Source organism: Primulina eburnea, chromosome 1 (assembly GCF_022965805.1).
Source record: "Primulina eburnea isolate SZY01 chromosome 1, ASM2296580v1, whole genome shotgun sequence".
In the NCBI taxonomy this organism is placed as follows: Eukaryota; Viridiplantae; Streptophyta; class Magnoliopsida; order Lamiales; family Gesneriaceae; genus Primulina; species Primulina eburnea.
In genome coordinates this window covers 15396661-15423870 of record NC_133101.1, presented here as the reverse complement: position 1 = coordinate 15423870, position 27210 = coordinate 15396661, and the positions used below count along the sequence as shown (strand labels likewise).

Sequence of the window (27210 nt, the reverse complement as noted above, 5' to 3'; positions counted from 1 at the left end):
ATGGATGACAGGTTTTGGGTTGGTGGTCTTTCATATAATTGCAGTTTCCATCATTCATTCATTTTAAAACTGTATCTGATAATTAAAATTGCAACCTATGTGATTTTCTCTACATTTTTGCAGCATGGAAAAATTAAAACCAGAGAAGGAACTCCAACACGCAAAATCTCATATTTCATCTTACAAATTGAGTATCAGGGAATTATTTCGAGCATCTTGAACTGTCACTTTCTATGGGAAAACTTCCAGAATCTCTCTCCGACTTTGTTAGAGAGATAGACAGCGAAGATGTAGGGAATTGTGTTATTTGTTGCTTTACTATTTTTTACCCTTTATGGCTGACGTTGAACTATGCCTGTCTTAGGTTGATCCAGTGTGGCTCAGCTGACTGTTGACATTTTCTTTTTGACCTAAAACAGACCTCAAAAATAATGTGGGGACCTTTTCTATCTAAATTTAATGTGAATGAATTAGTACGTTTTGGATTATGTGCTTAATTGCGGAAGCTTCGTAAATGTAGAGAACACTTTTTCCTAATGATGATGACCTTTATTTCAACAAGACTAGTCGTTTACCTCAACTTCGCATAATTGTCATTCAGAAATGCTTGAGCATCCTCGTTCTTTTGTAGATTTTCTGCGCAAAATGTGGCTCAAGGGATTTATCACTTGATAATGATGTAATCCCGTGTGATGGTACCTGTGAACGTGGATTTCATCAGTTTTGCTTGGAACCACCTCTGTTAAAAGCGGAGAGTAAGTTCTATGGTGGATTTTAGTTTTTGTTTAGCATTTCCTGGTTATACCCTGTTATCGGCTTTTAATTTAAAACAAAGAATGGTAAAGAAAAGAATTTCTTATGTCCAACAATTGATTACAATGTTACATATAAGTAAGAGCCTAATCCTCTAAATCTAATAACGAGATCCCAACAAATCTGGGATAAAATATTCAATATACAACATGACCTTCAGGATTTATCTACAAGAATCAAGATTAAATCAAATCACATATTATCTACATAATATGACAACCCTGGAAGCCGATTAATGGATATCAGCCATTTTAAGCTTGATAACAGTATCTTTGAAAAAATTACTGGATAGTGCTTTTGTGAATGTATCTGCCCATGGATCATTGGAAGAGACAGACAGAGTGCATATTAATCCTCTTTCCAGTTCTCTTTGATGAAATGTCTCCTTCAACATGCTTCGTTCAGTCATGTTGCACTGGATTGCGAGCTATACTAATGGTCGATTTATCTCACAATATAACTTCATGGGTGGCTTCCACTTAATTCCCAAATCATCAAGAATCATTTTCAACCATAGCAATTCACATATTCCCATAGCCATAGCGTGAAATTCTGATTCAGCGTTTGATCTTGTAACCACATTTTGTTTTTTACTTCTCCACGTCACTAGGTTCCTCCCAAGAATGTACAATAACCGTAAGGGGCCTTCTATGATGCAAAGAGCCTACATAGTTGACGTCTATATAGGCTTCAAGAGTCATAACATCCCTCTTTTTGAAATATGCCTTTTCCCGAACTACCCTTGAGGTACTGCAAGATCTTGTGAACTGCCTTGAGGTGTTTTCTCTCGGATTTTGCATATTACTGCTAACTACACTTACAACATACAAAATGTCTGGTCTAGATTAAGTTTAATGTATTAACCTCTCAACCAGCCTACGACAAGAACCTCTATCTACCACTGGGTCATTCAGTGCATCACATAGGTCATGATTGACTTCAATAGGGGTTTCCACAGGCTTGCATTGTGAGAACCCAAATTTTTGGGCATGTAATTAATTAAATATAGACATGTATAAGAATTTATTTTCGAGTTATAATAAATTTGAAAATATTAAATAATACATGGTATTGGAAATTTTATGCCAATAAATACATGAGATTCAAAATTCAGTACAAACCATGTATTAATTTCGAAATAAGGCTGAATATCAATCAAATTGGAAGGAAATATTACATACAAGGCAGTTTTTCTCAAGAAGTAATCATATCAATAATTATGGAAGGAGTATCTCGATATTTATGGAAGGAGCATCTCCCAATTTTGGAAAGAATATCAATCAATTATGGTAGGATTTTCACTTCACCCCTATAAATAGGAGAGACCTCTCATTCAGAATTTACACTCTAATTTTCGAAATTTCCTCTCCAATTTTCGAAATTTTCTCCCAAAAATTCTGCACAAGTCATCAAAATTCTGTCCAGGTTCAGAAATTCGTTTCTCTCTCTCGGGTTCTAGGAATCCGATCTCCACCGTTCAGAATATGATTTCATGTGTGTTGTACAACATATTCAAATTTCAGCAAAATCCAACGGTTAGTTTTTCGTTTATAGCCTTTGCAAGAAAACTGCTTAGATTTTAGGCGAGAAACAGCATACCTACGGTTTTTCATCAATAAGCAGGTTAAAACGACTTCAAACTCGATATCCACCGTTCATAGTTTGATTAACGTACATGGTAACGTACTGTAAAAGTTTGAGCCCGATCCAACGGTTCAATAAGGTGCAAGTAATTTTACAAGACAGCTCATTTTTCGGTAGATGTGTTGTTGCGGTTTCGAAACATGATTCTTCTATGATTTCTGAGTTCTTCACGTTTTCTTCCAATCTAAGGTAAGTGGGCTTGTTTTAAAGATTAAATTTCGTTATGCATGTTTCTTCGTTTTTTTTAAAATACGATCGAGTACACATTCTTTCTTCTACTCTTTTCTTGTGTTATGTCATTCGGTTTTAAGCACTGTGAGGAGTCGACTGTATATGGGTGGGAATCCCAACCATGACGTACCCTTACGCGGTGGGGGATTAACCGCTCTACGGCCTCGCCCCCTTAGAGGAGTAAAAATTAGGGACTGACGTCAGTAAACCATAGAAAGTTAGATAAATCACAGTGGCTAGTAAAGTTTATGCATGTGTTATGAAGTACGTATGAACTCATGATTTATGATTCGAATTTTATGCATGTTGTATTTATTGTGCTCGATATTTCCCCCACTTGCTGAGTATTTCCCAAAATACTCACCCCTTACTCTACCCTCCCCAGATAAATCAGAAGAAGAAATAGAGAAAGAAGAATCGGACACCAGTTTTTGGACTGATAGTGGACGCATGAAGAATTTTAATTAAGAATAGGTTCTTGTGAGTTTTTAATTCAAGTTACAAACGCTTCCGCATATTTTCATCATTTTAAGAATCTATGTTGTAAAGACAATCTTTTGATTGATTATGAGTAATAAACTGGTTTTGGTTTATACTGTACTACGAGGCTTGTTGTTGAGCAATTATGTGATTGTTGAATAACGCCGGTGTCGACTAACTCCGGTCTCGGGGCGTGACATTTAAGTGGTATCAGAGCCAGGTTCATAATCCAGTTGGGAAGAAAAAATTTGTCAGATTATGGCAAAATGCTGATGTAGTCCCCTTCGGAATGACCAACGAGTAATACTACAAGCTTGTCGTGAGGCGTGGTCCGAAAACGTGCAAATCCTTCGTTTAGACTTTCGAAATCGCGTTTTTGCTATTTTAAGAAAGTTTCGTAGAACTCATAACTTTTCGTAGAAAACTCAGAATTTAATTCCGTCGACTGTTCTAGAATCCTCTCGACGTATTTTTCTATCCATTAGTCAAAGTCCAAACTTTCTACTTTTGAAAACTTTCTCGATAAATCCCGTTCAAAGTGTTTCTTGAACTACTTGTCGAATTTTTATGGAATTTTATTACGAGGACAATTAGTATTTGTATTTATTTTTGGGAATATACCTAACAAAGATAAGTTGACATAAGCTTCTGATTTAAGAGGAAATATTTGACTCGAGGATGATAAGTTATTTTTGAAAACTAATATGAGAAAATTTGATGTAAGAATTATATATAAGTTTTGGGTATTCCAATAAAGAAGTTGATTTTGTGGTAACAGTTAACTGTGTAGGCATTAAGTTTGGATTATTAAAATGTTAAGTGCTAACTTTAAATATGTAGGACCTTGGAATATTTTGTGAGACAATATCTCCAGGTTAAGAAATTTATATTTTTTTAGGATAACAAGTAGGCTACGACCTTACGTAAATAAAATAAGTTATGAGATATTGATGAGTATCAAGGAAAATATAGTACAATAAGTTTTGAATTTTATGGTACTAAGAATGATTCAAAGAGAATGACATTCAATGAATTCTTTTGTGTTAGAGTGTGATAGGCTCATGGTCTTGATGAAAGTAAGATTTAGTAAAAGAAAAATTATTTGAGGTAACGACTAGGTTATAATTTTTGGGATTTAAGTCAATAAGATGTAGATCGATACTGAGTTAAGTTTCAATATTCTATATGGGTTTTAAGTTTTGAGATAGTAATCGGGATAATTTCAAGATAAGAAAAAAAATTAGTATCAAGTTGCATATATTTAGTGCCGACTTGATTCAACTCACTTCAGTATATTTCGACTCCATCCTAAGGATAAACTTATTAGCTAATAGTCGTGTGATAGTAGAAGGTCAGAGTAAGAATGTCACACTCTGAACCCAAAACCAAGAAGAAATCAGGTACCATGGCGATGCCAAGGAACAGAAATACATTTTTTCTGTTACCTAGACTTGGAAAGTTATAATATCGGGAGAAGAAGTTTACCTAGCAATGGTGAATAAAGTGCAAGAAGGAGATAAGCTGAAGTTGGAAGATATTCAAGTAATACGAAAATTTTCAGACGTTTTTCCTGAAAGGCTTCTTGGAATGTTCTCGGACTAAGAAGTAGAGTTCGAGATAAATTTGGTACCGGTGATGCATTAATCTCCAATACACTGTACTGAATGGCTCCAGATGAACTCAAGGAGCTAAAAGAACAACTTCAAGAGCTGTTAGGCAAAAAACAGATAAGGACAAGTGCATCCTCCTGGGGAGCTGCAGTCCTTTTTGTAAATAGGGATGATGGAAGTATGAGATTGTATATAGATTATCGAGAACTCAATAATATCACAATCAAGAATAAATATCATCTTCCAATTATAGACAATTTTTTTTTTTCAACTTAAAGGAGCTACGATCTTCTTCAAGCTTGACCTGAGGACATGCTATCATCAGCTAAAGGTCAGAAAGAAGACACCACAATGTCAGCATTCAGAATAAGGTGATGTAAGATCGAAATCAGGAGTATTAGTGGACCCAAAGAAAGTAGAGGCAAATCTAATTAGCCGAGACAAAAGAATGCAACCAAAATTAAAAGCTTCTTTGGCTATTAGCAGAAATTCGTCGAGGGCTTCTCTTCAGTAGGCTGTATCACTGACGAGACTCACAGAAAAGAACTATGAATTCAACTGAAGAGAAAGATGCGAAAGAGCTTTTAAACATTAAAGGAGAAGCTAACATCTACACCAATGTTGGTATTATCTACTGAGTACAAGGATTTTACCATCAGTAAAGCATCATATGAAGATATCATATGGGTATTCATGCGAGACAGGCGAGTCAACTGAAGCCACATGAGCAAACCTACGCTACCCACGATCTCGAGTTGGCAACAGTGATCGTTGCTTTGAAAATTTGGAGATGCTACCTCCATGGTGCCAAGTGTGGAATATTCACAGACAACCTATTCAAAAACCACCAAATCTTGAGTATTTGTTCATTCAAAAAGAATTAAAAATGAGGCAAAGAATGTGGATAGAGTTACTCAAGGACTATGACTTGACAATAAGCTACCACCCCGACAAGGCAAAGAAGGTTGTCGGTGCTTTAAACTCGGAAAAACCTGGGTAAGATAACCTAACATCACTCTCCACGCAACCATGCCTTCCAGAAGCAGTCAAGTTAAATCAGAGTCGAGACATGACACTAGAAAAGTTCAAAGAACAAGTTAAGGAAAAAAAGTTGTCAGATTTTCAAGTGGATCCAGACGGAATCCTAGGGATGAGAGGACGATTGTGTGTGCAAGACATCGATAGTCTTCGATAAGAAGTGATGTAAGAGGCGCATAAGTCAACATTCCAGATCTATACCGTCAGTACAAAGATGTATATGGATTTGAAAGAAATTTTCTGACAAAGCAGAATAAATATAGATGTCGCCAAGTTTATATTTAAGTTACAAGTATGCCAACAAGTGAAAGTCGAGTATCAACGACTGGAAGGACTACTACAACCTTTAGAATCCTAGAATGGAAATGAGAAAATATTTTCATGGATTTCGTTGTAGAATTGCCATAGTCAATACAGAGTCACGACGAGGTACAGATGATCGTAGATAGAATCATAAAATCTACGTACTTTCTGCTTGTTCGAAGGAATTATAATATTGACAAGTTGGCTACTCTATACATGGATAACATTATACGGATACATGAAGTGCCAGCAATCATAATGTCGGATGGATATCCAAGATTTGTGTCACGTTTGTGGTAGAGCTTTCGAAAAGCCACAAAACAAAAGTTACTCATAGTACAGCTTATCACCCTCAAACTGATGACCAAACAGAGAGAATGATTCAACCCCTAGAGAATTTGGTAAGGGCATGTGCCATAGACTTCGATAGTAATTGGAATAAAGATCTACCACCGATAGAGTTCTCTTACAATAATAGTTATTACAACAATATTGGAATGACTCCATTTGAAGTCTTTTACGGACGAAAGTATCGATCACCACTGTACTAGGAAAAATAGAAGAAACAGTCATAACTGGGCTAGAACTAATCCAAGAGACAATGGAAAAGTGGCCTTCATTAGAGACAGACTCAAGGCTGCATAGACCAGCAAAAGAGTTAGGTTGATCTTGAAAAGAGACCAATGGGATTCACATTGGGTGAAAAACCTTATATAAGGGTCTCACTAATGAAAGAATCATTAGATTCAGTAAAGTTGAAAAAGTGAATCCTCGGTACATAGGACCATTCAAAATTCTGGACAGATTGACACATTGACTTACAGAATAACATTGCCACCAGATATATCTAGAATCCACAATATATTTCACAAGTCCAAACTAAGAAAATACATCACGAACCCAAGTCATGTTGTGGAGATTAAACCGCTCACGATCAAAGGTAACTTGGGGAAAGAGCTGAAATATAAATATGTCTATATTCATATTATGGACACCAAGGACCAAATACTGAGACGACGTATCATTCACTACGTCAAGGTGCAATGGTCAAACCACACAGAACGAGAAAACTACATGGAAGTTGGAAGGGAAAATGTGCAAGCAATATCCCTACCTTTTCCAAGGTCAAGCCGACTCAAGTTTCGAGGACGAAACTTCCAATAAGGAGGGAGGGATGTGAGAACCCAAATTTTTGGGCATGTAATTAATTAAATATAGACATGTATAAGAATTTATTTTCGAGTTATAATAAATTTGAAAATATTAAATAATACATGGTATTGGAAATTTTATGCCAATAAATACATGAGATTCAAAATTCAGTACAAACCATGTATTAATTTCGAAATAAGGCTGAATATCAATCAAATTGGAAGGAAATATTACATACAAGGCAGTTTTTCTCAAGAAGTAATCATATCAATAATTATGGAAGGAGTATCTCGATATTTATGGAAGGAGCATCTCCCAATTTTGGAAAGAATATCAATCAATTATGGTAGGATTTTCACTTCACCCCTATAAATAGGAGAGACCTCTCATTCAGAATTTACACTCTAATTTTCGAAATTTCCTCTCCAATTTTCGAAATTTTCTCCCAAAAATTCTGCACAAGTCATCAAAATTCTGTCCAGGTTCAGAAATTCGTTTCTCTCTCTCGGGTTCTAGGAATCCGATCTCCACCGTTCAGAATATGATTTCATGTGTGTTGTACAACATATTCAAATTTCAGCAAAATCCAACGGTTAGTTTTTCGTTTATAGCCTTTGCAAGAAAACTGCTTAGATTTTAGGCGAGCAACAGCATACCTACGGTTTTTCATCAATAAGCAGGTTAAAACGACTTCAAACTCGATCTCCACCGTTCATAGTTTGATTAACGTACATGGTAACGTACTGTAAAAGTTTGAGCCCGATCCAACGATTCAATAAGGTGCAAGTAATTTTACAAGACAGCTCATTTTTCGGTAGATGTGTTGTTGCGGTTTCGAAACATGATTCTTCTATGATTTCTGAGTTCTTCACGTTTTCTTCCAATCTAAGGTAAGTGGGCTTGTTTTAAAGATTAAATTTCGTTATGCATGTTTCTTCGTTTTTTTTAAAATACGATCGAGTACACATTCTTTCTTCTACTCTTTTCTTGTGTTATGTCATTCGGTTTTAAGCACTGTGAGGAGTCGACTGTATATGGGTGGGAATCTCAACCATGACGTACCTTTACGCGGTGGGGGATATAACCGCTCTACGGCCTCGCCCCCTTAGAGGAGTAAAAATTAGGGACTGACGTCAGTAAACCATAGAAAGTTAGATAAATCACAGTGGCTAGTAAAGTTTATGCATGTGTTATGAAGTACGTATGAACTCATGATTTATGATTCGAATTTTATGCATGTTGTATTTATTGTGCTCGATATTTCCCCCACTTGCTGAGTATTTCCCAAAATACTCACCCCTTACTCTACCCTCCCCAGATAAATCAGAAGAAGAAATAGAGAAAGAAGAATCGGACACCAGTTTTTGGACTGATAGTGGACGCATGATGAATTTTAATTAAGAATAGGTTCTTGTGAGTTTTTAATTCAAGTTACAAACGCTTCCGCATATTTTCATCATTTTAAGAATCTATGTTGTAAAGACAATCTTTTGATTGATTATGAGTAATAAACTGGTTTTGGTTTATACTGTACTACGAGGCTTGTTGTTGAGCAATTATGTGATTGTTGAATAACGCCGGTGTCGACTAACTCCGGTCTCGGGGCGTGACATGCATCCCATCTTTCCCGAGTCCTTCAGCGAATCCAACATGTATTTTTGTTGGGAAATGAATATCCCATTCCATGAGTGAGCCACTTCAATTCCTAGAAAGTATTTTAATATCCCAAGTTCTTTGATATCAAATTCTTTGAGTAAGCGTTACTTCAGTTCTTGTATTCTTTCTATATCATTCCCGGATATTATCATGTCATCAACATACACCAGCATAATAGTCGCTCCCCTTGAAGCCGAGTGCTTCACTGACTAAGAATTATCCTATTTGCCATGTTGTATCCCAACTATTTCCAAGGTAATCATTGTCTTGGTGAGTCTTCCAAACCGAGCCCTTGTTGATTGTTTGGTGCCATAGTGTGCCTTCTTCTGCCTACACACATCCCTTCTTTAGATTCAAAACCCGGTGGGAATGGATCTCCATATAAACTTCTTCTGCAAGGCCACTATGAAGAAATGCATTCTTAACATCAAATTGAAACAAATTCCATCCAAAATTTGCAGCTAATGACAAAATGATGGACATTGTGTTCATGCAACAGGTGCAAAGGTTTACCAATAGTTGAGTCCATATGTTTGAGTGTATCTTTTTCAACAGTGATCGCCTTATGTCGTTCAAGTGTTCCATCTGATTTATATTTGATTGGGAATACCCATCAACAACCAACTGGTTTAACATCCTTTGGCAATCTAAACAGTTCCCATGTTTTATTTCGTTCAAGAGCTCCATTTCTAATTTCATGGCATGTTCCCACTTCTTGTCTCTTAATGGCTCTGATAGATTTCTCGGAATGGATATGTTGTGAAGATTGGTTAATTAGGCTTTATGGCTTTGGTATGGATTTGGTATGGATTCTGGTAGGTCATAAATAGGTGCAAGGTATATTTGGTACAGGTTCTGATCCCTTTTCTTAGAGGAATTGGCAAGTTTATGTCCTGGTCAACACCATCTAAGGGCTTAGGATCAGTTAAGAGTCCATGGTCAACAATTGGTACACTCTCTGCTATGGCTTAGCCGCTTGGATTTTTTCTGCTGGTTGTGTGGAAATTTCAGGAAGTTATTCAGGAACCTGGAATACGTTTTGAGTGGCTGCGATTGGGTTTCTTTTTCCCTATCCGCGATCATATCGCTTTGTTGAACTGATATTTTAGTTTGATCTAGAAGTGTAGATGGTGGGCCGTGTAGGGGAAAATGAGGAAAAAGGGAGTCACGGAAGAGTTTATTAAGAAAAAGGGAGTCAATGTAATTTACTTTTTTATCCTTTGTTTATAATTTATTTAAAAACTAATTTTTTCATTAGTGTATTTTAATTTTATATATAATAAAATTTATAATTTAATTAAATAAAAAAACTTATCCGATTCAATTTTTCTAACTTACCCGATTCAATTTTTCTATCTTTTCCGACTCAATTCTAAATTTCATTTCATTCTTCACAAAAAATATTTTTCTTCTTAACTTTCCATCCTCTCATTTTTTGGCTAACAATTAACCACGAACAACAAATCCAAAAAAAAAAAAAAACCATATATTTAAAAAAAATATTATTTTGAGATATAAAATTTATTGGATCTCGTCAGTGTTCACGACCTAGGAATGAAAAGATTCACCCTAAGTCGTGAAAACAAAAGATGTATCACGACCCACGACTTCATGACCCTGGGTCGCGAAGCACAAGTCTTCACGAGACCCATGGGTCGTGAAGCACTTGTGCTTCACAGTGAAGCACAAGTGCTGCTTCACGACCCAACACTTTGTTGGGTCGTGAAGCAGTGCTTCACAGTGAAGCACACAAGTGTGTGCTTCACTGTGAAGCACTGGTCGTGAAGCACTTGTGCTTCAGTGCACAAGTGCTTCACGACCCAACACTTGTGCTTCACGACCCAACTTTGGGTCGTGAAGCACAAGACCTAGTGTTGTGGTCTTCACGACCCAGGGTCGTGAGTTCACGATTTCGGGAGTCGTGACGTGAAGATTCCACGATATATGGCTCGTGACACGATCCATTAATTTTAAATTTTTATAATTAATAATTTTTTTTTTGTTTTAAATTTATATAACTAATAATCTTTTTATTTCTTATATGTTTACTTTCCCGCTAAATTTGGAAGGAATCAATTTTTTGAATGTAAGTTAATTTTAGGATCAAGATACGTTGAGATCTGTAAGAAGCTTGTATCATTTTTAAATCCGAAAGAGATAGAATATTTGGTGCAGTACACTCAATTTGGTAATTTCAATTTTATGTGCTAAGATTATAACAATTTCAATCAAACTGAGGCCGAGACAAACAAAATTGGGTCGAAGATTCATACTCGACCCACGCGAACCACCCACCAAAGTTGGGTCGCGTGGGTAGAGATGGGTATGTATATATAATATATATATATATATATATATATATATATATATATCTATAATTATATATATATATGTAACTTTGGATCGGAAGTATATTCATTAATAAAATTTGTTAAAAATTTAGTATACTTATAAAATTTGTTATGTTTAAACATACAATAAACATAATTTCATATGCCTTTGATATACATTCATTCATAAAGTGACTAATGTATGAAATTTGTTCATGTAATGAATTTGGTATGATTATTTTTAGTTTTTTATATAAATTTGTCAGAATTTTAGTAGAATTATAAAATTTGTTAATGTTTATTACAATAAACATTAAATTTCCATTATTCATATCTTCGATAGACATTATAAAGTGAATATGTAATGAAATTTGTTATGAATTTTTTTAGTTCTATTATTATAAAATTTGTTATGACTTTTAGTGGAATTATAAAATTTGTTAAGATTTTTAGTCGAGTATAAATTCAACCCACATTGTTAGAATAAGAGATACATTCTTCTACTTGTTATGAATTTTTTAACTAACATACTTAAATTAACATATAAATAATGTTTACATAAATAAATTTTTTTATATATATTTACATTCTAATCATATATAAAGTGAATTATATATTATAAAATGATCAAAACTCAAAAATATCAAAAATTTCTACCCACTCGACCCATCTCGACCCAAACTCGACCCAAACCCTAAACCCTAAACAAAACCCTAAACCAAAACTCTAACATTATCACTCGACCAACTCTTGTTATTTTTTTATTTAAAAAACATAAAAAATAAAAAAAATAAAAGAGAGGGTCGAGCACTCTTCATTTTTTTATTTTAAAAAAAATAATTTAAAAAAAATAAAAAAATTAGAAGTACTCTTCATTTTTTTATTTTTTTTAAAAAAATTATTTAAAAAAATAGAAATAGAAGAGTGGGTCGTGCTCTTCGCGACCCACTCTTCCATTTTTTTATTTTTTTAAAAAAATAATAAAAAATTAAAAGTAGAAGAGTGACCCACTTTTCATTTTTTTAACGAGCTAATTAATGATCTTATCTAACTAACATATTCAACTCCCTTTTCTCGATTTAAAAAAGTCAAAATCCCTTTTATTTAATTAAATTTTAAATGGATCTTAAATTTTTTATTGACCCCTTATCTAACTAACATATTCAACTCCCTTTTCTCGATTTAAAAAAGTCAAAATCCCTTTTATTTAATTAAATTTTAAATGGATCTTAAATTTTTTATTGACCCGGCTGTGTAGTGGGGGGCAGTGTACTAGACTCAATGGGAAGCTCAAATGACAGACCTTTATCCTCTCCATCTGTATTTGTTTTGTTTTCTGAAAAGTTTGAATGAAAATAACTCATTTTTGACAAAGGTGACATTAGTAAAAACAAAAGTTTTTCGAGTAGAGGAGTACAAGATTATGAGACGCTGTAAAATGGGGGAAAATTTTGGTGGTTATTTCTATTGGGGTTTTAAATCAAGAACACTAGTGGGAAGTCTATCAATAAGGTGTTCAACGGTAACAACTTCTCCCTTGTATTGTTTAAGAACATTTTTGTGGAATAGTAATGCTCTTGTGATATTTAGGAGGTGACCGTTCTTTTGTTCGACCAATTTGTTTTGTTGTGGTGTATTAAGACATGAGGATTCATGTAAAATTCCCCCATTTTGAAAGAATGAACAAAGGATTGCTTAAAGTAATATTTGATATTGTCAGACCTAATTCTTTTAATTTTGAAATCAAATTACATCTTAACCGTGTTATAGAATTTTGGAAAAACTGATAACTTCGGATTCCATGTAACGCGAGTGCAATCATCGATAAAACAAAAAAACCACTTGGCACCAGAAATATTGAGAACACTAGATGAATCTCATATATCGCTTTGGATAAAGGAGAGTAATAGAAAGGGAACACGTTTGTGTTTTGCAAATTCAAACTCATACAATGAAAATACTCTAATTTATTTTCTTTAAAGTTTAAACCATAAAGGAACATTAACTTAAGGACCCTAAAAGACGGATGGCCTATACGACGATGAAAAAGCTAAATATTTTTTAGTTGACAAAACAGACTCAGAAAAAAATGATGCGGATAAGGATCCCTCCACCCTATAAAGACCATTCCTTTCATTCGCATGTACAATCATCCTTTTCATCTTGAAACTCACAATGTGAAGAGGAGAATGTTACACATCAACAACTCTATGTATTCCTCTATCCGTAGACTACATTGAATGTGCAGAAATGGCTAATGGAGACTAAGTTTGCAAACGACTTTGGAACGTAGAGGACATTTTTCAAAATAAGGGATGAGCTTGCATAGATATCACCTTGACCAGCAATGGTAGTGAAAGATAATTGGATGGAAGAATCTCAACACTGTGCCCTTGCTAATACTACATTTTTAACTAATTCTTGCTCCAAAATGGAACTAAAAATTTTACTTGAGCATGTTGATATGTTGGACGAGTGTTAAACCAGGGAAGCTCCCAAATAGACTTTGCAAAAGGAACAAATTAGAAACCCAAATGAGAGGAAAAAACTATTGATGATTATAAAATATCAGCCCTACGCCGAATTTTGGACTGCAAAAAATAAAGTACATTTTCATATCTTGCCAAATTGTCATTGGAATAGGCAAATGAGTCTAGAGTCCAGTATTTTAGTTTTTGAGCAAGACCATTTTTTTTTTGTTTTAAGGTTAGTTTCATTCAAACTTAAGGGTCATACAAAATATCCATGTTTACACTGAGTGAAACAAACCACACTAAGCTTATTACGAAAAGCACGAGTCGCTTAGCGAGCCTGTGTGCACTCTGTTTGTTATACGTGGGCAATATTGAACTATGCCAGAACTATGTTGACTACAAATACCCTGAACACGTTAATTATCGATCCAGCAGGAGCCTTAGGACAACCACAGAAGAATCCGTCTCCAGTATATCTAGTTGCCAAGGCCTTATCTTTTTTGATACACTGGACCTTTTATTGTTGTCTTTCTCCTACAAATCACCAAAATCTTCGTTTTCATTAGAAGTATCTTACAAAGAATCAACTTTGGAGAAAGCTTTTTAGAGATATTAACGAAGCAAGAAGTAGGAGCTTTACCTGAAAAAGCCCGTGGGATAGTACCCGACGAGGAGAGTTTCTGCAGCAAGTTTTGTGTGCTTCCTTCATTGAATCCTGAGAAAATTTTCAGGGCCTGAGATAGTACCGGACGAGGATAGTACCTGAAAAATATTTCAGCCCGTGGGATAGTACCTGAGAATTTTTCAGGGCCTTAAGCTCGTGCTCACTGAATCCTGCAGCAAGTTTTGTGTGCTTCCTTCATTGTTCGATGATGCACTTGCCATATGAGCCGTACCTCCTTCATCAGTATTGGTGTGACCATTATTTCTCAGTAAGTGCAATATAGAGATTCACTGATATTGAATCTTTATTTTTTGTGCTCAGTGTTGAATTTGGATTCTTTTATTCCAGCCGCATTAGCAACAAGAGTAGATCCTTTCTCTCCACGGGTCTCGACTCTCGAGCATCACCCTTCCGCGACCCTCTTCTGCCCGAATGATTGATATAGTTTCATTTAAGGAAGGCAGATCCGCCTTTCCTAAAATTTGCACTCTGACTGCATCGAACTCCATTTTGAGTCCAATAAAAAATTCATAGATTGTTCCCTTTCAATAAACCGCTTTAAGATTGTAGCATCGTGTGCACAAGTCATCTTAATGCACCGATATTGATCCAGCTCTTGCCATAGTCCTTGTAAGAGATTAGCCTACTCTGTTGTGATCTGATATTCTTGCTTTTTTGCTGCAATCTTTGACCTAACTCATAATCTGGGTTGTGTCATTAGCCCTGGTGTAAGTCTTGTTGCATGGTCTCCCAAATTTCTTTGGCCGATCCAAGGAACATTCAAGTATCGCTAATCTCAGGCAGCATCGAATTCCACTGGCATGACATTACCATGGAATCTTGTTCATCCCACGATGCAAATTAGGATCTTTCTCTGTAGGTCTAGTACCCACTAAATGATCTAGTCGACCTCGACCTTTCAAAAAGGTCTTGACAAGTTTGGATCATTTCAAGTATTTTTTTCCATTCAATCTATTGAGCGAGAGTGAAGATTTTGTAACTCCCTTGTTGCCACAATATGTTCAACAACGGCAACATCGGATTTAGGGTTTGTCACAGTAGTATAGGAAATTTTGCTGGACATGGATGAATCGAGCTCTGATACCAACACAAGGAGTGGGAAAGAATAAAATTTCTTATGTTAAACAATTGATTACAATGTTACATATAAATAAGAACATAATCCTATAAATCTAGTAATGAGATCCCTACAAATCTAGGATAAAATATTCAACATACAACTGACATAATTGGCAGAATTTATCTACCGTGTCACAAGATTAATCAAATCACATATTATCTAATAATCTGACAGTTTATCCACGGTTTGATGGTGTTATTTGCAGTTCCCCCGGATGATGTAGGCTGGCTTTGCCCTGGATGTGGTTGTAAAGTTGATTGCATTGATATGCTGAAGAATTTTCAGTGAGCAAATCTTGACATTGACGATGGTTGGGAGGTCTCTCTATTCGTTATGCACTATGCTTTCTATAACTTAACCTTAGCCACTAATTATAATATGTTGTCTCTTTGTGCAGAAGATCTTTCCAGAGGCTGTTGCAGCTGGAAAGAAACTGGATGTCGTTTATGGGTCGTCAGATGATTCTCAGGATGATGATTTTGACCCTGATAAGCCGCAGACAGTAGAGATTCAAGGGGATGAATCCAGTTCTGATGAATCAAGTTATTGTTCAGCATCAGATGGCTTGGCAGCTGCTCCGGATAAGGACAATTATCTGGAGCTTCCTTCTGATGATTCAGCTGACAATGATTTTGATCCCACCGCTCCAGATCATAGTTATAGAAGGCGAGCGCCTAGTTGAGCCTAGGTGACAGACGCAGCTAGGAGCATCCCCAGACGCAACACTTTAAACAGCGCGCTTCTGTCCAGGCGCTTTATTGTTTAAAAAGGCCCTACAATATGCATGCATACGTTTCATCTCCCTTGCAGCTTCGCTCAAATTCTTTATGCGTCTCTGCCTCAAATTCTTTCTGCGTCTGTAATCTGCATCTCCCTCTCTGTTGCCAAACGTTCCAATCTCTGGAGCTTGAGATGATGATGATACAATTGAGGAGGATGAAGATGAATTTGATGATTTAGTTTGAAGCTTTTTTCTTAATAAACTATGGTGATCTTATATCGAATGAATTTTAGATGATAGAAGTTTGTTTTTTGTTATGATTTATGCTATATTATCTATTAATGCATTTGTATTTATATTGTTTGTTATCTTTGTGAAAAATATTTAATTTCAATAAAATGTTGAATTTTAAAACTTGTGCCAAATGCACTATACTCGATAAAGCTTGTGTTTCAGGCCCCAGGACACCTTAGTTTTTTAGTGCGACTTGCGCCCCAAAAAACTATGCTCCATATAAAAATGAACAGGTCAAGCAGAGTAATCCAGGTTCTGATTTTACCTCCGACTCAGAGGATCTTGGTGTTCTACTTGATGATGCCACCACTCCAGATCAAGATAAGCAGGTGAAGCAGAGTAGTTCAAGTACTGATTTTACCTCCGACTCAGAGGATCTTGCTGCTCTGCTTGACGATGCCACCATGACTGATAAAGATCCAGAACACATTTCGCCCACATCAGACTGCAAATTGCCCTCCGAAGCCACTGAAGAAGAAAATGCTGCAGTGGGTAAAATGAAGGGACTAAAACCCGAGCTGGATTACCTTCTCCACACTAGTGACCAGTCTATGTCTGACAAAAGACATGTAGAACGGTTAGACTACAAAAAATTGCTTGAAGTGATTTTCTCTGTGTGCACTCTTGTAGAATGCGTAGACACAATAATACAACATTCATACATGCACTCTCAATTTTCAATTTGCAAATCTTTGAAATAGTGTGGTGTTAGTTGCCTAGTTGAGGTTTATGGCATGGTCCATGTGTTACTCCCTTTTATGGCAATCTTTATTTTTGGTTGCTGGATAATTAAAGTACCATGCGGGTTTTCTCATCCTTTGTACCCATCTATATAAATGGAGTCATTCATAAAAATTCTCATGTTTTCCAAAGATGAATTTAAGCTTTGTTTAATTTATGGTAATATTTCTATTATCATGGGTTTTGAGTTTCTATGTCAATTATTCCATGTAGTTTACTGTAATTATTTGAATTGCAGAAAATAAATATTTGACTAGAGCATAAAAAGTTACCTTATGTACCGTACAGTTTATTCAATCACATTTTTGTTGATGCAAAAATCTGCAGTGTTCTTTGATTATCTTTATGTTATAATTTCTTTATGCTATCATTGACGAGAATAGACTGCTAGAATAAAGGATTTTGTTTCTTGACTTGTGTCCATTCTTTGTATTTGTGTTGACTATTGGTGTAACGATCATGTATGTGCTGAAGGAAACATATGGAAACTCTTCTTCTGATTCAAGTGATGAGGAATTTGGTGCAAGTTCTTCTGATTCAAGTGATGGAGATTTCGATGATACTGCTCCTCCCAAGTGGAGGAGGATTACTTGTGACAAAACCATGGTTTCGTCTACTTAATAAAACTCCAATTACAAAGAGCATGGTAGACACCAAGGATGAAAACCAAGAAGAACTTTATCGTTTGCCAAAAAAACTCGTAAAAACACAAATAAGTCATCAGCTGAAAATGTTTCTTCTGGTACTGGTACTAAGAGATCAGCTCATAACCGGCTTGGAGAAGCTGTAACACAAGTCCTTCCGCTCAACTGGCAGGCTTTCCCCTTTGATTTAATGAACAAAATTTTTCAATTGTGAAATTGTTTAAAAAAATTATTATATAGGTGAGGCATGACGTGAGAATTCTTGCTTTACCCACATAGAAGTATTCATATCAATAATTTGTATACGTATGGAATGTGCTTACATAGCCCAGAAAGTAGCTACTCAGTTATTCTTCTGCTGTTTGCCTTTTCTACCAGAATGATATTATCTCAGTTTTGGTAATTTGGTTGTTGATTTATTAAATTGATGTTGTGTCATGCAGAGACTCTATCAAAATCAATACCCCAAAAAAGATGTAAAAGAAAACTTTGCTAAAGAACTAGGCCTCACACTTCAGCTGGTCTGCACATGTATCCCTTGCTATATTTCATTTATTTCCAATCCACAGTTCAGTGTGGGCATTTTGCAGGCATTATATCTTGTCACATTGTACGAACATTTGTTATGCAGGTTAGTAAATGATTTGAGAATGCCCGATGGAGCAATATCCATCGACCACAGATGGAATCAAATACACCTGAGAAGCCACACTGAGTCTCAATCTCCTATTATAACAGAAAGTACGCAATCCAATCAGATGTTAATCCTGGAGCAGGTGTGGAAATTCTGGTAACCAACACAAATGTAGAGAAGTCTGGAATTGGGAAATCCAGAAAGGGGAAAGTTGAGAAACATCGGGCAACAGCTGTACTATTGAGCAGAACGTTCGAGTTGATGCACCGTCTTTACAACTTCACACTAGTAGAAGACAGACAAGAAACAGCAAATATGTTACTTGATTCCTGGCAAATCGTTTGAGATTCATTTTAAACTTGTCACCTTAATTAAAGATTTGTTCGTGCTACATGGACCGTCTTCTCAGCTAGGTGACCAAAGGGATTTGAAATTCGGGGTTGCTAGCAGTACTTTTTTCAACTTTCTTCTTCAGGGTTAAAATCTGGAGGTGGATAACACACGGATCACAGAGTCTTCTTGATGGGATTTATGTCCTGATTTGTAATTTTATCACTCATAGAGTTTACTCTTTTCGATGTATTGTTGCAGCGAATCATTTCTCTAGTTTCTTCTTTCAAATTATATCTTGTCATTGTTATGAAACACACAAATCGGAATCCATCAAGAAGAATCAAAAATCGAATTGATAATAACAGGCTTTATCACTAGTAACTACCTAACATCACAAATATGATTTAAAACATATTAAAAGATAATAAATAACATCTGTTACCAAATTCGAACTAAATCTACAAACTTCGATTCTCGAAATCAAAATCAAGATTAACAAATCGTTTTGACATAGAGATCAACAATCATTTCATTGTCGCAACCTGAAGTAAGAGTGATTTTCTGAAATATGAATATATTTTTACCTTTTTCATCATTTCATCGTTATTATAAGCACCTGGCAAACTGAAGTAAGATTGTGAATGAAAGATGAATCACATTTTTATATTTCAATAATTATAAATTTAACAATTTATTTATATGATTAATTGTTACAATGATTAAAACACGATAGAGTTGTTGGATCATGAACGGTCCACGTGCTTTAAAATTATAAGCGTTTCACCATCTACACGATTTAAGTCGATAACACGATTTTAGGTGGAACCTCAATTCAACGGATATGAAAATCAAGAGTTCAACAAAGGATAAAGCAGAGCAGAGAAAGCAATGGCGGAGTTAACTTGACGATCTGACGTCCATCGGTATATGACTGCGAGGATGGTGGGAATCGAGTCTCGCAAACAGCAATTGTTTAGTTCCTCCACTTCCTCCTGCCTCGGTTCGTGTTTGTGTTGGATACTGAGTATGTGGAAGTGCTATTACATGTCTTGGAAACAGGTGATTCACGTAATTAATGATGTTTCTGCTGAAAATCATCCTATGACTTTTATCTGCCTGTCTGAGTTATTGCTTTTTCATTGGCTCGACCGTAAGCTTCTATATTTCAGTGGTGAGGTGAAGTTTCAGCAGCTGCTAAATGGAAATTTCGTGGTTATTATCTATCAAATCTCTAAAACTTTTATTTGAGTAATGCGTCCAATGGTTTGTGATGAGAAACTGACACAAAATTCTTCGATTTTGTGAATAGCTTTCTTTTTCTTGTGTAGGAGCCGTTGCTTCTCGAGATTTTAATTTTTACTTTTTTTTCTTTGGGCTTAATCTTCAGTTCAAAGATTTGGAGATTGTTAACTTTTGTAAAGAACGTGCTGTCAATGTGGTCCGTAGAGGGGGAAACTTGTAAGACATGTTGAAAATGTTATGTTATTCTGGGAATGTTCATGCATGTTATGTCACGCACCGAGATCGGAGTTAGTCGACACCTGTGTTATTCAACAATAACGTAATCGTCAAACAAGTCTCGTAGTAAAGTATAAACCAAAACTAGTTTATATCATAATTTCCATTGAAATAGCATTGTGGTTACAACGGAATTAAGCGTTTTACAACTTAATTAAACGTAAACTTAAATTAAATATTTTTGTGCGTCTATCACTAGTCCCAAAACTGGTCTGACTTTTCTTCCTCGATCTGTTCTTCAGACTTATCTGTGAAAGTTGGAGTAAGAGGTGAGTAATATAGTCGTCACTCAGTAAAAAGGGGTCGTTCGAGCACATACATAGCAATATACATGAATTTCGAATAAAAACATACCATGCACAATTCATATCATAAGCATATTTTTGACCTAGGTACTGAGATTCCTCTACTTTCTATGGTTTACTGATATCATTCCCTAATTTTTACTCTTCTTCTAAGAGAGCGAAACCATATAACGGTTATAATCTGACAGTGTAAGAGTCTTACTTATCATATTTTGGAGTTACACTCATATCCAGTTGAATACTCAGAAATCAAAACACATAACGTACGATAATCGTATCAAGAGGGGTAAAAACAGAATAACGTTGCTCGATTGAAACTTTCAAAAAATGAAATAATTTATACACATCATATTTTAAAACAAGCCAACTTATCTCACATCTGGATGCAAAAAAAAAAAGTGAAGGTCAGTCCATCCTGACTAGGATTTTCGAATCTTGCCTGGACCTATACTGCAGCAGAGCTTCTCTACTCGACAGAACTTGAAGTGCGAAAATTCGAAAATTCTTCAGCAGCACTTAGAGAGCAACTTTTCGAAAATATTGAGTGTTTGAATGGTGTAGTTCAAATGACCTAGGTGTGGTATTTATAGGGGTGGAGTGAAAATCTTATCAAAATTCGTTGATATTCCTTCCAACATTTCGAGACTGCTCCTTCCATAATTTGAGATGCTTCTTCCATAGATAATATCATGCCATAATTGAAAAATGTGTCCACCTAGTATTATAAATTTCGAAATTTATACTTGGACTGGATAATTGAATGTAGACTGTTTTCTTGTACAAATTCATAATTTATCTGGACTGCACTGAAATTTGTTATCTTCCTTGTTGAGAAAAGACTCAACAAATGTCTTTTATGCAATATCTCCAATTAGATTGATATTCAGCCTAAATTTTTGAAATTTCTATGTGTCTTGCACTAGATTTCGAATTTCATGTATTTATTGGCTTGGTAATTTTGAATGCACTGTATTATTTATTATTTCCTAATTTCTTATTATTTAACATAATACGAAGAATTCGAAAAATAATATACTATACATGTTTGTGGTCAATTAATATTTACATCTCCAAGAATATTTGGGTTCTCACATAAAGGTTTCCTTCAAACTAGAATTGTTACTCTGAAACAAGCACACAAAGATTCGATTGAACAAATGTGCTCTAAATTCAGGGAAAAATGCACGAGCACTTGAGCCAATTTATGTATAACTAACTGTACAGAAAGTTGGGAGAAGAGGAATAAAGTAATTTGTAGAATGTTGATAGCAAAGGAAAAGTAGATATTTGGGATCATGAGTTTATTAATCGGTCACTGGAGAACTGGCAGTTGCCGTCCTAATAAATCAGTCTCTATGCCTGAGTATTTCAATTACCTATGGATAGTGAAGCTGGCCTTGGCATTTAAAATTTGACAAATTGTTACTTTCTCAATGTCTTTGTGGGAAAGGATTCATACAGTATCCATTATAATCATTCTTACTCTTCTCTCTCTTTGTTGTCTCTGATTTTCGTAAATCCTGCACAAGCCTATTGGATGACACTGGACTATGATTATACCTTCACAATACATACTAAGGAAGTGCTTCTATTGAGAAAAGTCCTTAGTGTTTCCTTTTTTCTCCAATGCTTCTGAGCTTGAATTTTCTCAAATTTTAGAGTTTCAGTTAGCGTTGCCATAGATTTGAGACATAAAGGATATTTAGTAAAGTTTGTATATCTTCCTCATCTCTTGCTCTGCCACCTTTGAGCCTTACAATGAAGAATTTTATATGCAGATTTTTACCTACCCTCTATAAAGTGAAGTCTCGTTTCTTCCAAATATGTGGAAGATAATATACATCTTGTTTATCTTTATTTTTTCCAGTTTGGGAAGTAACCCAGAGAGATGTAAATGTGATCTTCATAGGGAAGATCTCCAGGAGCAAACCGATTCAGTTGCACTGGCGTCCAAAGAGCCTATTATTTTCTGTGATGAGGTTTGTTAATGACTGATTCGTTATTCCTCGTGCATTTAGACAGATCCTTAGCATTAGATTTTTTCCCTTGGTTTGCGTTTTTACGCAATGACTCCGTCATGTTACAACAGGTAATATTGTATGAAGATGAATTGGCTGATAACGTTGTCTGTCTTTACAGTTAGTTATATTGGTAATTTAATCTTTTTTCACTGTTTTTTTCCTATTTTGTGAACCCTTTTTTCATGTATAAGAGTTTTCCAGATTTTACATTTATATTGTTCTTATATATTATCTGCAACGCATGGCGGTTTAAAGATGTTCTTATGCCATTCTGTATGTATTGTTTATCATCACTCATGTTACAGCTATTTCTTTCACTATTTATTCATTGCTAATTTCTTCTTTCAGCACAGTCCGGTTATTCTTCGAAAAAGTTGTCGGAGAGAAGCTATTTTCCCTGCCTTGTCATCTGTAAGTTGTATGCTATATTTTTTCATCTACTGGTACATTAAATTATGTTTTTCCAAGTTGAATTTGCCACATCTTAAATGCATATAACTCTTGAACTTAATTAAAGTGGAGATTCATGCATTTAAAACATAATTTTAAAGTTCGAATTTGTCTATCCATTTTATGATTAACATGGAGCAATCATGGCTTGTATATCATTATTATAATTAACAACAAAATAAATTTATTAAATTATGCAGTGTAATCGGTACAGTTTTTTCCTTCAAGCTGTCACCGCATGTTGCACGTAGTGAGGTTTGAGAAATTTTTGAAATCATAGTTTATTTAAAAAAATTATATATAACTGTGTGATTCGGTTTGGTTTACTTTGGTTGCTTGGGCAAGTTTTTGAGAAAATTTTATAAGACCTAATTGAAATAGAGCTTTTATGTATTGAAGAAATAATAAAAGGGCAATTATTTGTAACTCTCAAGAGCGTAAATCATTATAAGGTACACCAAAACAAGTTAGAAACTTGTGTAAGTCATCGGCTAGTGAAGTTGGTGCAGTTGTAAGTGGCTATCTTAGGAGTGTGTGTGACTTGCTTGGTGGCAGTAAGTGTTTACTGCATCCCTCGGCCAAGGAAATTATTACCGAGAAGAGGAGACATAAACATGCTATTGTCAAATATGGATAAGCAATTTTTGTGTTTGTATAGCATTCATTTACTTTTTGCATTTAAACCATTCGCATTATTACTCATGATTTATTTGATGGATTGAAACCTATTCTTCCACAGTAAAAAGTCGAAAAGCGAAATCACATTAAAAATATTCAGCTCTTGGGTTCTAACAGAACTCTTTAAATTTAGCTGTTCTCCTGAAATCCACTGGGATGCTCTCTTTTTTTCTTTCATTTCCATCACCATAAGCTGCTACAGTTTGGTTTCTTTAGCAACAACTGACTTGATTGTGTGGATTGCTCCACATTTTACTAGTCCTTGAACTGTCTTTCCTTGTGAATTAAATTTTGTATTCTCTGTGAATTGGATTCATTTCTCTAATTAACTGTTTCAGAAAGGATATCCCTCCGATTCTGCTGCATTTGGCGGTCCTGGTGTCATAAGTGAAGGGCTCACAATTGTCAAACACAAGAACCAAAAGCTTAGGCAAGATGATAAGTCGTTATGAATATCATGATTATTTTCACTTGAGAAATCATAATGAATCTTCATGAAGAATTAGGAGCAATTTGTAATGTGGACGTGATTTTAAACTTGGGAAGTCAGTATCCATTAATGAAAAAAAAAATTATTTAAGATTATAATTTTCTGTTACTATTCAAATTAGAATTTTCAGGCAAATGCATTATTTTTTAGATTTTGGGATTGTATGGAGGGTTTTGGCGTTGCTCTGTGTATTTAATTTCTGAGAAATGATTGACAAAGATTACATGTTTTTACAATTTTTGTGGTCTTTGTGATCCTGCAATGAGTTAATCCATAGTATAGGTGTCTGAAACTACTCATTCTTCTAAGATGATCCGTAAAATAAATCTAGAGGAAAATTGTGGTGGAGATTCTGTTAGGCTGATGGTTCCAAAATAAGCGTTATGGCTCGTAAAAGTGTATGATTTTCTGTCATTGGTTGATATAGTTCTTTCATGCTTCACCAAAACAGCGAGGTCGAAACTGATTGCAGAAATAACTGAATTGGAAGACCAGTGGAATTAATTGATTTTACTTTACTGTTTTCTTTTCTGTGTATAAGATGCCTAAATTCATCGGATATGCCTTTACTATGGTCATTCAAGTGCTTGAGAATCAGAGCATTTCAGCTTTTAGGTAATTCAAGAGCTGGAAGTTCTCAGAAGCTGAGAACTAAATCCTCATGAACCTGTTCCTAATTAATAAGATTGCAAATCCTATTCTATTGGAATTCAAATAATGCCGAGCCTGCCTTTTAAATGGATTTTAACTGGTTGGCAAATCACAAGAAGGCACAACAGTATGTTACAATGAAAAAGGTAACTACTTTAATAAACTGATTACAGTTTGAGACTCAGGTCAAGCATATTTAGATTTGATGATTGCTGCTCGGGTTGCTGCGGATCCAACCGGAAACTTCCGGGCCACATCAAATCTGCTGCTTCCTCCACTGGGCCAGGTTGCCACGCTGTCCCAAATCTTACATTAGACTCATTAGATCTTGCCAGAAATGAAGTTGCATCTCGGCCTGGTTTGTGGACTAGTGAGTGGGGTTGGACACCAAGTGATCTGAACATTGAAGTATGGATAGGCAGAGCCATCAATGACATCATCTTCTGTGATTGGTAATGCTTTGCTGCACCTCTTTCCCTTTTGTGAGCATTTTGATGACCGCCCAGTGCTTGCGAGCTGTAAAATTTCCTCATGCAGAAGTTGCATGAGAAGACCTTGGTTGAGACAGGTCTTGATTGGGACTCGGGCTCTTTGGCTTCAGATGGATTTCGTCCGAGGCTCAAATTCAACCACTCTCCGGGAGTTTGCATTGACATTTCTTGATCATCACTTTCTTGACTATGCATCTCTTTGTTCGAGCTGCCAATTTTCTGTGCAGAAGAGAGTCTGCTCTTTTTGATTCTTGGTTCTCTGGGTGAAGGTACTCTTTTGAATCCTTATCTTGACTCATTAAACAATGCTATATAGAGGGGTGGAATAAATTGAGCCAGACAACTGAAGCAGTATGATATAAGACATCATAGATCTATCATGTGTCTTTGTTCACCGTCCCCACCCAGTGATGCTTGGGTTTCCCAAAGGAGAATGATTACGTAATCTTTCAATATTTGCCTCTTTCAAGCTTGTGATTCCCCACTCACCATATTTCTCCTTATCAGTTGAGACCACATCAACTTTAATTGGTTTTCATTGGAGCAGTTAAAAGTAAACAAAGGTTGACAATCCAACGACGATTCCATTCGCGTTCGAATCAAGGTCTCGTGGTATGTTTTCATTGCCTGCCATGATTTCTGTCTTCTTAAAGTTTATCATCAACCATCTACTTTTAGCACGACTTTCGGTCAATGTTTTTGGATAAATTTCCACTGTTATTCTTGATCTGATGTGAGAATCTAAGGTAACTTTTCTTCACTGTTTTCCTTGAGCTCACGTAGTAGTGAGTTGTGAAAGGTTTCAAGGCAGGTATGGATTTTATTGAAGATGGAACCCACCAGAAAAAAAAGAGTGTTTCCTCTATATTTTAAATGTGTGAATGGCAAGTTTCTACGCAGAATATAAATGTTTAAGCTAGTGGTTGCAGAATTATATCAGATAGGCTGTGTTTAAATTTTGATACCTACAAAAGTCTAGAGGAAAGTGGTGGGGTCTAGATCTATAGCAATAATGGTGATGAAAATAGGAATTTAGAGGGTATCTTAACCAGTTTTTTTTTAGATTTTTTGTGAGAACATGGGTGTGTAAGTGGGTGTCTTCATGTTCTTGGATTTTACTATCTTGCTTGAGTTGTGCATCTGGTGTACAAGTGCATTAAAGATCTCTTTGTACTTTGATCTGAATTTCCACACTATGGGCAAAGGTCAGTCAGAAGTGCAAAACTCCAGTTGCCCACTTTAGATTTTCGCCTTAATTTTATATTTATTTACAAGATAGACGTTTTACGTGCGCCTAACAATTAGTACATATATTTATGAAAAATAAAAAATTTGTATGAACGGACAGACAACATACGAAATGTTGAAAGTTTCATCATCGGTAGATTTTACAAATCCACATATCTTATATTTTAGTTATCATTTTTTCATACACTTGCTTTATTGGAACGACATATAGACGAGGTACGTGCTGAACACTCGTGTGTGATTTTGCGCTTGAATTGGATAAATTATGGCATGAAAGTTGTTTGTTTGTTTGTTTTTTTAGAAAAGTTGCAAGCAAGTTAAGTTGATAATCGAGAAGTTTTCGGTTGACTGGTGAACTAACTTTTCTAGTCATCTTTTGGATTCATAGCAAAGTTTTGTAATGTAAACTTCTTATCTTAGTACTTTCCTAGGAATTTTAATTTTAAAGGATTTCT

At 35.4% G+C, this 27210-nt stretch overlaps 1 protein-coding gene and 1 pseudogene across 1 annotated transcript; one reads left to right on the top strand and one right to left on the bottom strand.

The window, feature by feature from the left end:
- LOC140804850 (pathogenesis-related homeodomain protein-like) lies at positions 1-24459 on the top strand (annotated as a pseudogene).
- On the bottom strand, positions 24038-27210 carry LOC140828286 (zinc finger protein 1-like). The gene has a single exon (XM_073191276.1). The coding sequence runs from the start codon at positions 25700-25702 to the stop codon at positions 25184-25186; it is 519 nt and encodes a 172-aa protein (XP_073047377.1). The 5' UTR covers positions 25703-27210; the 3' UTR covers positions 24038-25183.